General features: G+C 47.8%; 1 protein-coding gene across 2 annotated transcripts; it reads right to left on the bottom strand.

Moving 5' to 3' along the window:
• Nucleotides 1–7,979: 7,979 nt before the first annotated feature.
• PAQR7 (progestin and adipoQ receptor family member 7) lies at nucleotides 7,980–12,582 on the bottom strand. 2 transcript variants are annotated; one of them, XM_053398726.1, is made up of 2 exons: nucleotides 12,164–12,582; nucleotides 7,980–9,242 (listed from the first exon to the last, which is right to left on the bottom strand). In XM_053398726.1, exons 1-2 carry the CDS (start codon nucleotides 12,565–12,567, stop codon nucleotides 8,147–8,149), a joined length of 1,500 nt encoding a protein of 499 aa, XP_053254701.1. In that variant the 5' UTR covers nucleotides 12,568–12,582; the 3' UTR covers nucleotides 7,980–8,146. The 2 variants fall into 2 exon arrangements, with proteins under 2 accessions (XP_053254701.1, XP_053254702.1); XM_053398727.1 differs by lacking the exon at nucleotides 12,164–12,582 and adding an exon at nucleotides 11,246–12,135.
• Nucleotides 12,583–13,850: the final 1,268 nt, after the last annotated feature.

Genomic DNA, 13,850 nt, shown 5'->3' with positions numbered 1-13,850 from the left:
TGGTGGTCAGCAAAAGAGGTTTAAAGACTCTCAAGGCAAATCTAAAAAAAATGTAGTATAAACACCAACAATTGGGAAACACTGGCCTGCGAGCGCTCCAATTGGAGAACAGCCTTTACCAAAGGTGTCATGGACTTTGAAGACGCTCGAACTCAGGACAAAAGGGAGAAATGTGCTAAGAGGAAGGCACATTTGGCAAACCCTCACCATGATCAACTCCCACCCGGAAACCTATGTCCCCACTGTGGAAGGACGTGTGGATCCAGAATTGGCCTCTATAGTCACTTACAGACTCACTGTTAAGACCGTGGTCATGGAAGACAATCTTACTTGGCTACGAGTAATCGCCAAAGAAGAAGAATGGGGGCCAGGCCTACCAGGGATGAGCTGCTGTGCTCACTAGGCCTGACACCCCGCCTAGTCTGTGCAGATCATACTTTTAGTAATAAAGAGTTAACTCTAACTTGCATGATGTGATTTACTGCTGGCTTGCTTGTGACAGAGGAACACATTCAGTAAAATAAAACTACCATTTTCAAGCTTTTGGGGCCCTTCCAGGCGACCTGTTAGTATACATCCTGATTTGCTTACATGGTGATTAGACTATTCCGATTTGATCATTGGGAGGTTATGCAATAATGAGCATTTATCCTGACTTACTTGCATGCTATGTTTACACATTTTCCCATTAATCATTAGTTCATCCCATACTTTTCATTAAATTTCCCTGTGACGTTCCTAACCACAAAAGATCCAGTTGTTCTTTTTAAGCGGATCTGTTGTCCTAGGGCAACAGAGAACCTTAATTCCTAGGGCAACAGAGAACCTTAATTCACTTTAATTGCACAACCCTAGTGTTCAAGTATGGGCTTGAATCCTTCCCTTAAAATACTGACAGTCTGGAGGCAGCTTTTATGACTTGAAAGAAAGAAAAATAAATGTGATGATGGTTCTTCAACCTCAATATCTGTATAAATACCCTAACAGTCCAAAGCTCTTTGGGGCTTTTGGCTGCTATCAACAGACATTGTCAATCATTTAGCAAATGTCATGTGTAATCTGCCTGATAAATTCTGCTTTGGTTTCTTGGGTTCGGAATATACACAGGAAACCTCCAGGCTGCTGCAACCACATGCCTATTATACAAACAATTGTTTCTGAGAAGAGGAATTCTTATTAGGCAATAGTCCTGATCTCCACCCAAACCAAGCTAAGCCAAGCACAAAGCATTAGCATCAATTAAAAAAACACAACAAGTCTGGATATCGAGGGAGATAGTACCAGAGCTGGGGAGATCTTTTCTGTAAAAGCTCCTGCAGAGCCAATCTGGGTATCACAGAATTGGATCACAGAATTGGATAAGGTTTTGTAGGTGATCTAGCATGGAATATTAGGTGGCTCTTAGACAAAATTCTGGCAGCTATAGACTGAAGTGGAGTTACATTGTGCTAAAACTCTCTGTTTGAAGCCTACCCCCTAGTTTCAAAATGAGCTGCAGGCATTATCATCTAATCTTCCTCCACACACTCCATCATCCAAAGCATATGGACTAGAAACATGATTTTTAAAAACATTATCCAAATGTAAACTATTTACAGCATGCTGAAAAACAAAAAAAAATCCCTGAATTTCATTAGAGGCCATGCTTCTATTTACTCTTGAAGGAGCTGCAAAATCAACATCACTTCCTGAGCCTTACAATGTGATGATGTTTTTTCCCAAGACAGAAGTATTTCAAGCTTGATATGTCTTGTAATATTTTTGTAACATGGGCCTATTTTTAAGGATGGTTCCATAACTATATATTTTTTATTTTAAAAAAAGGTAAAAAAAGGACTTGAGATATATGCAATGGATAAAAGACATTGCATAATGGTGCCTGTGGAGTGTGACTGGTAAAAATTGGGGTGCATTAAGAATGGTTATGAACTGTTAAGGAACAGTATTGTTGAAATCCCCACTTCTCAAATAGATTACTCTTGCTCACAAGTTGATGAGCAAGAAAAACCTGCTGGCTGTTGTCATCCAGAGGCTCACGTGTAACTTGTCTCCCACACATGTAGAAGCAACTCTTAGCTTTATTAAAACTGAAAAATAGCTCCCGAAGGCTGCCAATGGGAATGGAGAACCAGGGGTGCAAGCATCTGCTTAATCCTTTCCCTCCAGCTGTTTTTCTGCTCAAAATCAATCCCTCCAGCTGCTTTTCCACCCAAAGGGAAAAGAGAATTATGCTGCTGTTCCTCTGTTCCCCATCAGTCTCCTGTGACTTTTTCTTACAAACAAAACAAGAAACTGTTGTGGACATCTCTAATGGAGCCCCAGGAGACTTTGGCCAAAACCAGACAATGGATGGCTGGCTTTTCATTGGCGTTGGCTGCAAATCTGAGGGGGTTCTTGGCAAAGGGACCTTGGTTATTATATAATAGGTTCCCCTCCCTGCCCCCCGATTTGTGGGATAGAATACCATATAACAAAGCAGTGGGTTGTTTTTTTTAAAGTGACAGAGCCCCTGTGGGTGCCTGCCTCCCAGTAGCTGCCATTTTGATTTATCTGCAATGCCCCCAAATACTGTGTCAGTCTAAGACATTGTGGGGGAAACAAAATGGTAGCTACAATAAAAACTTACATAAGGTGAGCTTTGTGGGATCAGACCAAAGGACCAGCATTCTGCTTTTACAATGGCCAAGCAGTTTCCTATGTGAAGCGAAACAGGGCCGAGGCTCAACAGCAACTCTCTCCAATTTCAACTCCTAGCAACTATTCAGCAGCATATTGTCTCTGACACTGGAGGCAGAACATAGTCATTATGTCTAGCAGCCATTGATAGCATTAGAAGTGTTTGAAGAGTTTGGATTTGATATCCCGCTTTATCACTTTCCGAAGGAGTCTCAAAGTACCTAACATTCTCCTTTCCCTTCCTCCCCCACAACAAACACTCTGTGAGGTGAGTGGGGCTGAGAGACTTCAAAGAAGTGTGACTGGCCCAAGGTCACCCAGCAGCTGCATGTGGAGGAACAGAGAGTGTCAGCCCCACTCACCTCACAGAGTGTTTGTTGTGGGGGAGGAAGGGAAAGGAGAATGTTAGCCGCTTTGAGACTCCTTAAAGGGAGTGAAAGGCAGGATATCAAATCCAAATCCAAGGTTGCAGTGGTGGTGGTGATGATTTGCCCTGGCAGAAAAGGTTCCAGTTTGTTTCAGCAAGATGGAGAGAGGGGCTGGAGCACAATGTGGACTGCCTGTTTGAATTGGAAGGTTGACAACAGTGGGAGAGAAAGGACTCTATTGGAGTGTAGTGCTTTGAACCCCTCCTTCGTAGGCTCAGGTCATATATATGTACAGTGGTACCTCTGGTTACGAACGGAATCTGTTCTGGAGGTCCATTCGTAACCAGAAACCGCTCGTAACATGAGGCACCATTAGCAAAAGCGCACCTCTCTATTTCCGATCACATCCTGGAGCAAAGTTTGCAACCGGGAGCAGCTACTTCCAGGTTACCGGAGCTCATAACCCGCAGCGTGCACAACCAGAGGCGTTCGCAACCAGAGGTGCCACTGTATAAATAAACCATATTTCATATATCACAAAGACATCATGTTCTCCACTGTGCCTCATTTCCCAAGGAAAAATGAACCCCGGAATCTCGCACTGCTTGGAGACTGGGGCGCCATGAAACACTACTTTCAGAAATAAATATACTACTCTGGAAACAAGCTTAATTATTGCAAAGCATGACATTATTATAACCATCCCTTCTGTATTCAATGTCCAGGCAGTTCGTGTTGGTCCTCATGTAGCCTAACCATCCATGTACAAGAAAAAGGTAGCAGAAGACTTGAGGGAACCCCAAGGTTTGCAGAAGTACAAAAATACTTCAGGGTGGAAAATCATAGAGGATAGGAAAGGGAAGACCCACCTCCCACAAGAGCATATCGGGAATGAGAATGTCCAGTGGTCACAATGCCAGTTGAGAGGAGAGAAAGCCAGGAGGAAACATCAATATGTGTTTGTGACTACTGGTAACTAATTTTGCACCCTGTAATGGTTCTAGGGGTTGCTCGTGCGTAAGCTGGTGCTTATCTCCCCGGCTGGGTGCAAACACCTGGCTGGGTTGCGAAAGTGAACCTTTTCTGTCCGGACAGCCACTCACCTGTGGCTGACTCAATCGCTGGCAGAATCCGTCAGTGGGCGTTTCTTAAACTTCTTCCAGCAAAGAAGCTCTTTGACGCCTAGTCTCCTCCTACTCTCACTGCGCGAAAGCCTTCTGCGCAAGGAGGGCGTGGGCAACGGAGGACCCCTACTCTCCCCGCTGGTCCCCGGCAAGGAGTCATGGGACCGCCTCACCGCTTCCCCCATCTGCCCCCCTTCTCCACTGGTGCTACGCTGATTTTCTTCCCCAGAAGATGGGCTGCTTCTCCCGATCCCTGGACACTCTCTGGAATCCCTCTGACTTTTGCTCTCTCCCTCCGGCACTGATGGCAGTTCCCTGACACACCCCTATCAAAGTTGTCTCTACAGACGATGTCCTAGTTATACTGCTGTCGAAAGGGTTGCTGTGGGGATGAACGAGACAGAAGACTATAAAACATTTGGCTTGTGAAAATTGCTTTATAGAAACAAATGGCAGAAACAGGCCCATTAAAACGTATAAAATATCAGACAGACAGGAAAAAACACACACAACATGACCTTCCCAGCCTTAGTTCCTGCAAAATTCTGCATAACTCCCTGAAATTTCCTTTATATGAAACTCTGAATTGCATCATATTCATTAGGTGAACACCAAACACATTCAGAAATAGTGTATATCTGGTATATCTCTCTTGAAAGGATACCACTTTAGAATTCCGATGTGGGAGCATGTTGCTTCCCCAGAGAGAAATCACTGCCATGTGGGAAAGGAGCATGTTCTGGACCAATTTGCTCCCTAACATGATAGGCTTTGTTCTTTAAATTTAAAAAATGTTCATGATTAAGTATGGCCATTTGAAGAGATTAAGATCATCTTTCCAAAATGTTGTACAAGACCAAAAGTGGCTGTGTTGAGATATAAACAACAACCCCCCAGCACACACAGGGATGGTCACATGCAGCCTTCAAAATAATGCCATGCAGCCCACGGGGCTTTTGCTCCTAACCCCTCTTCATCTTCTCTGCTAACTATAGTCTAGAATGATGCCACATTTCTGTGTCCCGAGAGGTTCCCCCCCCCCACTTTTAAGCACCAGAAATAACTTGAAGAAGCAAGTCCACCAGGTATTCAGAAATGGCACTCTTCCGAGAGGTCTACTTTAAAAGCAAGGGCTTTTTAGTCCGACTGAAAGCAAGACTCAAGCCAGCTAAAAGCCACACCTTTGATTTAAGAGGTTTGAAGAGCACCCCATTTCAACCAAGCCCACCCCACCCCTTTAAGGAAGCTCATAAGTGCCAATCCACACAACTCTTCCGACAGGGTGAAGTCAAATCAGATGGCTGCATTTTGAAAAGCAATGAAGATTCCAGCCAGGTGGGTGGCCACAGACTGTCTCAAGACACAAGGCCTTGTCGTCTTGCCACATGCCACCGGCAGTCAGGAGTATTTCTACAAACTTGCTTGGGGCACTGAAGTGCAACATTATCAGCCCCTTTAGGCCGCAAGTCTACGAATGCTTACTTGGGAGTCAGGAGCCCTACTGGACACAGCAGAGCCTACCTCTGAGCAAATTAAGGAGGATGTTGACAAGCTGGAACGTGTGCAGAGAAGGGCAACCGAGATGATCAAGGGTCTGGAAACCAAGCCTTATGAGGAACAGTCGAAGGAGCTGGGTATGTTTATCCTGGAAAAGAGGAGACTGAGAGGAGATTTGACAGCCATCTTCAAATATCTAAAGGGCTGTCACATGGAAGATGGAATTTTGTCCTGTTCTGGAGGGTAGAACTCGAACCAATGACTTCAAGTTAAAAGAAAGGAGATTCTGACTAAATAACAGAAAGAATGTTCTGTCAGCAAGAGCTGTTCAACAGCGGAATGGACTCCCTCAGAAGGCGGCAGACTCTCCTTCCTTGAAAATTTTTAAGTAGAGGTTGGATGGCCATCTGTCATGGATGCTTTAGCTGAGATTCCTGCATTGCAGGGGGTTGGACTAGATGACCCTTGGGATCCCTTCCAACTCTCCAATTCTATGAAATGTTCATAGGCTCTTCCTGATGTTAAATGCCTTTAAACCAGTGGTGACTGACCTACTGTCTTCTGACTGTTGTTGAACTGAAGCTGCCCTTATCACTGACTATTGCTGGCTGGGGCTGATGGAATTCCAGTAACACCTGGAGGGTTACAGGTGAGCCACCGCTGCTTTAAATGAAGAAGGAGAAGCCTTTTTTCATCAACTGCATAATTAACATGGGGATTTATCGGCACAAGATTTCTCAATGGCAGATGGTCTTTTAAAACAAGACACACACAGGCTTGCAAACCATAGAATCGTAGAGTTGGAAGAGACCATGAGGAACATTTAGTCCAAGCCCCTGCAATGCAGGAACCTTTTTGCCCAACGTGGAGCTCGAACCTACAGCCCTGGGATTAAGAGTCTCATGCTTCACCAACTGAGCTGGCACCTCCAGGCAAAGTACACCCTGGTGTTCAGGGAAGTGCTATCCCCAAAACACTCCACCAAAGAGCTTTACAGGCATCTCTGGTTGGGGATGGAACATGTGCTCAGCGGCAGAGCAGAGGGCAGTAGGTCACAGGTCGAATCCTGGCTGCCTCCAGTGAAAAGGCGCAGCTGCCAGTCAGCGTAAATCCTGGGGTAGATGGTCACATGACCTGGCCTGGTATGGCAGCTTCCTGTGTTCCTGCTGGAGACAGAATGTTGCTTTAGATCAGGGATAGGGAACGTCAGGCCTGGGGGCTGAACGTGGCCCTATAGGCCTCCCTATCCAGCCCCCTGGACTGTCACCAGGCCATATGCACTCCTAAGCTACACCCATCGCCAGCTGAGCTTTGCATCCTCCTTGAGTGTCTTTGGTTGGCTGAAACATGTCACTGAACTCTAATAATGCCTCTTTGCTTGCCTGGATGGAGGACAGAGGGGTGTGGGTGTTTAGAAATTACCATCCTGTACAAAAGATGCCCACTTTTGTCTCTGGCCCTGGAAGGTTGCCCAGAATGGAATTCAACCTTCAAGATAAAAAAGGGTCCCCAGCCCTGCTTTAATTGGTCCTTTGGCCTAACCACTTTTGTGTGTGTGTGTGTGTGTGTGTGTGTGTGTGTGTGTGTGTGTGTGTTCATTTTACTTTTAAAAGCCAGCCACAAAAGCCAGCCCTACTCTAGATAAACACATACAAGACACTCATTTTCCCCTGGATGCGTCACATTCACCTAAATTACTAGGGTGAGTTTTACTCCAAATATTACAATTCAGCTTTACCCCATCCAAAGGGTTATGGGGTTCCACTCCTTAAGGCACGTAAACATGGCAGCTTCCCAACTAGCTGGATGATTGTTGCTGCACCTGACAGGAATGATTTCTCTGGGACACCCCTACCTTGTGGAAAGCCAGAAGGCAAGCTGTGAAGGCACCACAGTCTGACCCAACCTTGCTAGGGTCCCTTCCCCCTGCATCTGTGGAGATGCACCATGGGGTCTGTGACTGCATAGGTCAGGCATGCCAAAGAGCATCGAGGGATGGCTTTGGCATGGAGCAAAGTTGGCATGTGCCCAGAGGCCGTTGATGCTTGAAGGACCCTCCCACCTAGTCAGGTATGGACCTGGCGCTAGCCTTCGTCCATCTGTCCTGGAACTCTTCCACCACTGAGAAAACCAGAAGGGAAGACATATTAAGTGTAGGAGTAACTGTCTCTCTCAAAGGGAAGGCAGGGGGAAACAGAACCACCTCCTGGAAAGTCCTATTGCATCCAGGAAGCAGGCCACTTCCTCCCACAAGATGGCTGTGCTCATGTCACTTCCTTTCTGGTGCAATATCTGACCCACCCTCGCTGCTGCTCCAAAGGGAGCAAGCGACGTGCTCTTAACCATAGGAAGAAACACCAGCTGCGCCAGGCAAAAATGTCCAGTCCCCTGAATTACAGTGACACAGGCACACCCAAAGCGAGAACAAGGAAACTGGCAGATCAATACCCACCCACCCTCTATTCCCCCACTCTGTCCTTCTCACTCCTCTTTCCGATGCAGTTTGCGCTGCACTCTGGCAGTCATGAGGAGGGCCGTAAAGAAGCAGATGGATGCCACAAGAAGGCATAGGGAAGAAAAAAGTGGAGCCAGGTCGCCGTGGAGCCGTGAGTAGATGGGCCGCCTCGTTTCATAATCCAGAAGCACCGCCTCCACCTGGGTGAGGGTGCAAAGCATCAGGAAGACGTGGAAGATCTGGTGCCCCTGGCCCACAAAGTGGCACTTGCCGGGAAACCACTTTTCGGGGTAGGGGTAGGCAAAGAAGAAGGCCGCAATCAGGAAAAAGAGGACGTGGCACTTGTGGTATAAAACGGCCACGTCTGTGAGTCCGGAGGAAGGGGAGACGTAGATGCGGTGCAGCACCGGGCTGATGTCCAAGGCGTACGCCAGGGCAGAGGGCATTTCCTGGCAGAGCCTGCCCCGCAGGGAAGAGAGGTGAGGGCTCCTGTATTTGGCATAGCAGGAGCCGGCGCACGAGAGCCAGGCAAGCAAAATGGCTCCCGGGATGTAGAAGCCCGCAACCCTTGTGTGCCACTCGGGCTCAATGGCGTAATAGTAATGCACCAGAGCACTGCTGTACTGGTATGTGGCTACGCCCACATAGTCCAGGAAGAAAAACGCACAGTGCCAGAACTCAGACTTGGCCTGCAGGAGGTGTGCCAGGGTGCTGAAGGTTGCGTAGATGACCGAGGAGGCGGCGATGACGAAGAGGGGCTGCGTGTGAGGGTCGCCTAGGAAGTCCACCACCTGCGAGAGCCGCCAGAACCTCACCACCAGGACCAAGGCAGCCACCAGGTGCGTCCAGACATTGACGGCCTCGTTGTGCCGCTGGAAAAGCGACAGGAAGTAGTACTTCCAGGTCTGGTTGAGGGGCCGGTAGCCGGCATGGATGTAGGGCTTCTGGAAAAGCCGGGGCACGTCCGATGCCTCCACCGTGCAGGAGGCTGAGGGAAGGGCCTCCTCCAGCAGCCGAGGGACTTTCCAGAAGTGCTGGGCACTGATGAAGAGGCGGCTGAGCTTTTCGGACACGATCGTTGCCATGGCCGGAGTGGGCAGGCCCTGCAGAGCAAAACAACCCCTTTCAGGAAGAAAAGAGGAAGCAGAGTTGGGTTTGTGTTGGTTTGCATTTTGAAACAATGGATGCAATAACTGACAGTGGTTGAAACGAGAGTCACAGGGGGAATTGGCAGAGCAGATGGCTGCTTGGGGAACAGAGGAGAAGCTCAGCAGTGTAATCCTAACCCTACTTACCTGGGAGTAAGCCCCACTGCAGTCAATAAGGCTGAGTTCTGAGCAGTCATGGTTAGATTGTAGGCTGTTAGCGTACAATCCTAGGCGCAGTAGGAGGAAGCCCCTTTGAGCAAAGTGAGGCAACTTATAGGTAAACATGCAGAGGAATTGCACTGCCTGGCTCTGATACTTAGCTGGAAACAAGACCCTTTGAAGGAAGTGGGTCTTGCTTCTGAAATGAAATGTGGCTGGAATTGGCCTTGCAAAAAGGAGCGTATTCCCTTTAGAGTAAGGAGGGAAAGGTGTAAACTATGTGGGCAGTATTATAACATGAATCTATGTAACGTTTTTCACTCCTGCTTTGATTACATCAATCACTTTTGCAAGGCAAGAGGTGAGAAGCTGAGAATGAGCTTGCGAGGAGGCATACCATGGGCAGACTGTCAGGCAGAGAAGCACAACAGCAGCTTATCAGTGGTCCACTGTTTGCAGACTAAACTTAGTGGCCTGGTTCACAAATAAAGCTAATTAACGTTAAGCAAAGCAAAGTTCATAAACCAAGAAAAAGCCATGGATTGCAGGTGCGCCTTTGTGTAGTTAATACACAATAATTAAGCCATTGGGTTGACTTGAGCAATCAAATCATGATAGAGGAAGAAGAACACTGGAGATACGGGATTCTGGCCAGCTGGCTAGCAGTAGCCAGCAGCTTACTTTGTACAACACCATTCGAGCTAAATCCATTACAACAGGCTACCTGAGCAATGGGAAATTAGGATTCCAACACCTGCATCCTTTAAGATCCAAGAACATTCAGCTTCCATCCCAGATTTTACCAAGTTCTTTCATCAAGCCGGGGGGGGGGGGGATCCTGTTTCATGCTTCTAACTTTTGTAACTACAACTCTAGATTTTTGTCAAATAGATTGGTGTGTGTGTGGAAATTCTTCTTCCTTTTTTTTTTTAATCCCCAAAATGAATGAAATAATTAATCAACAACAAAAGCATTGCCTGGCCTTGATTTCCACCACCATTAAACTGCAACCCACTCAACCTCCTCCTTACAGGAAACATTCTGTTCAAAGGCATTTTTTCATCTGTTGCCAAAGATGGGCTTGGTCAGAATTCCTAACACCACGAGCACCCCCTCCTAGCCAAAGATTCGTCTGGCTGAGATCACTTTCTTAACATAATAAACATGGGTTTTTTTGCAGTGCTCAGAGGGAAAATGCCAGGCTCTCTTCTACTCTGAACCAAGCCATGGGCCGCCAGAACCAAGGCAGGAAATTTTAGCAGTCTTAAGTCAGGATGGATTTAGTGAGAGTGATTAGGTGGCAGCTGAAGGGAGCCTTCTCTCTGAAACCCCGGAGCCCCCTTTCCCAACGGGGTGCCCTCCAAAGTTTCAGGTGAATGACTGGCTCTCCCTTCAACTACTAACTTATTTCGCCACCTGCCACCCTAGCCTGTTCCTCAGCACTTTTGAGCAGGCCTTGTAGATCAAGGCTGTGTACCTGTTACTGTTAAATATGCTTACAAAAAATAAGACGGCCAAGTCACCTCACTACACCAACTCTTCTAAAAAGAGCAAGGCATCCTGCTTATTCAGTGATAGGTGGCTTTTTTGAGACAATGAAAATAACATGAGGGAATATGCACATGTCAGTCTTTGAATCAGCTGAAAGTCTGGTGATCATTAGACTTCCAATTCTCCCACAGGCTGCCAACAGCACTAATAGCAACCTCCTCCCAGTTTTTCCCCACAACCCAACAGCCTGGATACATAACAGAACCCCATTGTTATATAATGCAAAGGGATGAAGGCGGGGTTTGAATTGTCTATATAGGAACGGACCTGTAAGAAGCTGCTTAAGCCGGAATCCATGTGAGAACTTGTATATTTTCCTGCATTCAGAAATTCCACTACCACCTCTTCTTTCTTTTAAAAATAAAGATGCCTACGAGACTTCACATTCTCTTTAACACCTCACCCAACATTTGCAAGCCCGGGCTTGCTTTGCCTCTCCCTGTACTCAAACGTTTGGTTCCATATTTTAAAGTTGTGAAACACTCTCTCTTTTTTAAAAAAGCCATATACACTGGCTGACCGACGCTCTTTTTCCAAGCAAGGTACACACACCCCGCCAGCAATGGAAAGATCCACAGGCTGACTGCCCCATTTTATAGCCCTAAATCCAGAGGAAAAAAACACCTCACGCCCATTTTAGAAGAAAAACTGGTCTCCCCACCCGCGCTCCCTCCTATTAGGGAAGCTCCCTGATCGCTCCATAGTTTAAACTGACCAACTTTTCTTACGAACTACCAAGATGTTAGAAAGTTTGAGGCGGTAAAAGCTTGCAAACTAATCCTATGCACGTTTACTCTAGAGCAAGTCCTCGTGAGCTGTGTGGGGTTTATTCCGAAGTGCAGCCAAGCTGCAAAGGAAACCGTGATCCGGTGCACACTTACTCGAGAGTAAGTGCCGCCTGATGTCTTTGGGGCTTACTTCTAAAGCAAGCTTGCATAGGATTGGGGAGCAAAGGAAACTGCCCCCAGCCACCCACCTTAACTCAAAAGCGCGCGCACTTTCCTCAGTTTCTCTAAACGCCTCCCGGACTCGCGTTGCATTATGCAAATAATTGCTCCCCGCAGAAATCTCTCATCCCCGGTTTGCTCTATTACTACACAGTCCCGTCGCACTGGGCATCTTGTCCCTTAAAAGGAGGGGGACCCGCATTTTCTCACTCCGGTGCCCCCCCCCCACTCCTCTTACCGATCGCCAGCAGCTTCTTCCTGAGGATGCTCGTCTGAAAGCGCCGAAGGAAGAGCAAAAAGAGAGAGGCGCCGACCCAGCCTAGCCGGGCAAGGCCGCCCCTCTGCGGCAACAGCCGCCTCTCCCCAAGAGACCCGCCTCGTCTGTTTTGCTTTTTCCCACGCAGCTGCAGGAAGAAACCAAACAGAAGCGCCGCCGAAGACTTGGGACCAACGAGGCGCTGCGCCCCCTGGAGGTTGCAGCCGACACCCGAAAGTAGCGCCGGGCGGGAGAAAGGCGCGCGGGGGGGACACCCCAATGCGGAAGCTGCAGGAAGGGGACGCGCATGCTGCGTTTCCCTCCCTCAGACGCCGAGGGAAGATGCGTGTGGGGAATCCCGGGAAGCGCAGCTTTTCTCGCCTCATGTGCCAAAAATTCCATCCTCTGTGCTGTTATTAAAGGCAGAGGAGCCCTGTTCTCCGTGTCCTTATCCCCAATCGCCTCTGTTGCAAAACATGAGCTGCCATAAAGCATGGAGGAGATAACCTGAGATGGTCCAGTGCAGGCTTCCTCAACCTCGGCCCTCCAGATGTTTTTGGCCTACAACTCCCATGATCCCTAGCTAGCAGGACCAGTGGTCAGGGATGATGGGAATTGTAGTCTCAAAAAACATGTAGCAGGCGAGGTTGAGGAAGCCTGGTCCAATGCCTGCCAACCCATTGGACTCTGCACTAGGATCCTGCACTGTTCCTCTGGGTCCTGGGCAGCTTCTTTCTGCTTTATGTTTACATGGACCCCAATGGGAAGCAGCAAAGAATCATAGAATTGGAGAGGAAGGGACCCCAAGGGCCATCTAGTCCAACCCCATGCAAAGCAGGAATTCTGCCCACCACCATCCTTGAGTGGGCTCCAACCACTAACCTGCCTTACCAGAAATTCACCAGTGTAGGGACTCCCAGAAAATGACTGCTTTGCTTCTCATTGGTTTTTGCTGTTGCATCACTCTGTGTCAACTTATCCAAACCCATGGGCGTAGCCAAGAGGGGGCAGGGGGTAGCTGCCCCTCCTCAAATCAATAAAAATACATAGCTAACTGAAGCGCTGCCCTCCCCCACAAATCCTGGCTACACCCACGTCCAGACCCACTGTTTTTCTCTCTCCCTAGACTAACTGCAAGGTTTGTCCAGGAAAGCTAAACCAGGAGCCCAGGTTCAGACAACACACTAAACCAAATCGTACCTTAGCACAACAGCAAAGGACCAGGGAACAAAGCAGCCACAATCACCTTTCATAGATCCTGTGCTTTCATGCCAAGACAGGTGTGGAAAAGTTCTGGGGCACAGGCCAAATTAGGCCCAGCACAAACCCCAAGTAGGTTCAGGCCTTGTTCCCTAAACTACACTCACTTGACTCAAACCAGTCATCATGTAACACAAGAATGGAGTAAATGCATGGCTGAAAGAGCTGTGACCTACTTGTGTGAAAAACTTTTCACAGCCAATGCCTGCAGAAAACATTTTTGCCCAACTCAGGTCTAGCAAAGTCCCATGCCGCGCGTTTCCCATGCCCAACACCCAGCGGGCTGTTCGGGAAATGCTGCACAAGGGACTTCTGACATGTGGGACATCCACCTTTTGATTCACCCAATGGCTAATTTAGTCTTCCCCCTACCCTATGGCAAAGCCATTATGGGAAAAATCATACTATT

This window comes from Podarcis raffonei, chromosome 8 (assembly GCF_027172205.1).
Source record: "Podarcis raffonei isolate rPodRaf1 chromosome 8, rPodRaf1.pri, whole genome shotgun sequence".
Taxonomy (NCBI): domain Eukaryota; kingdom Metazoa; phylum Chordata; class Lepidosauria; order Squamata; family Lacertidae; genus Podarcis; species Podarcis raffonei.
Note: the sequence above shows the minus strand (reverse complement) of the source record. Positions and strands in the feature narration are given on the sequence as shown.

What these genes read in the sequence shown, in the direction of transcription:
- PAQR7 (XM_053398726.1), bottom strand. Translation starts at nt 12,567, where the DNA reads ATGAGGCGAGAAAAGCTGCGCTTCCCGGGATTCCCCACACGCATCTTC. An exon ending in GAAGAAGCTGCTGGCGATCG is followed by an intron (nt 9,243 to 12,163) that starts GTAAGAGGAGTG and finishes TCTTCCTGAAAG; the next exon opens with GGGTTGTTTTGCTCTGCAGG.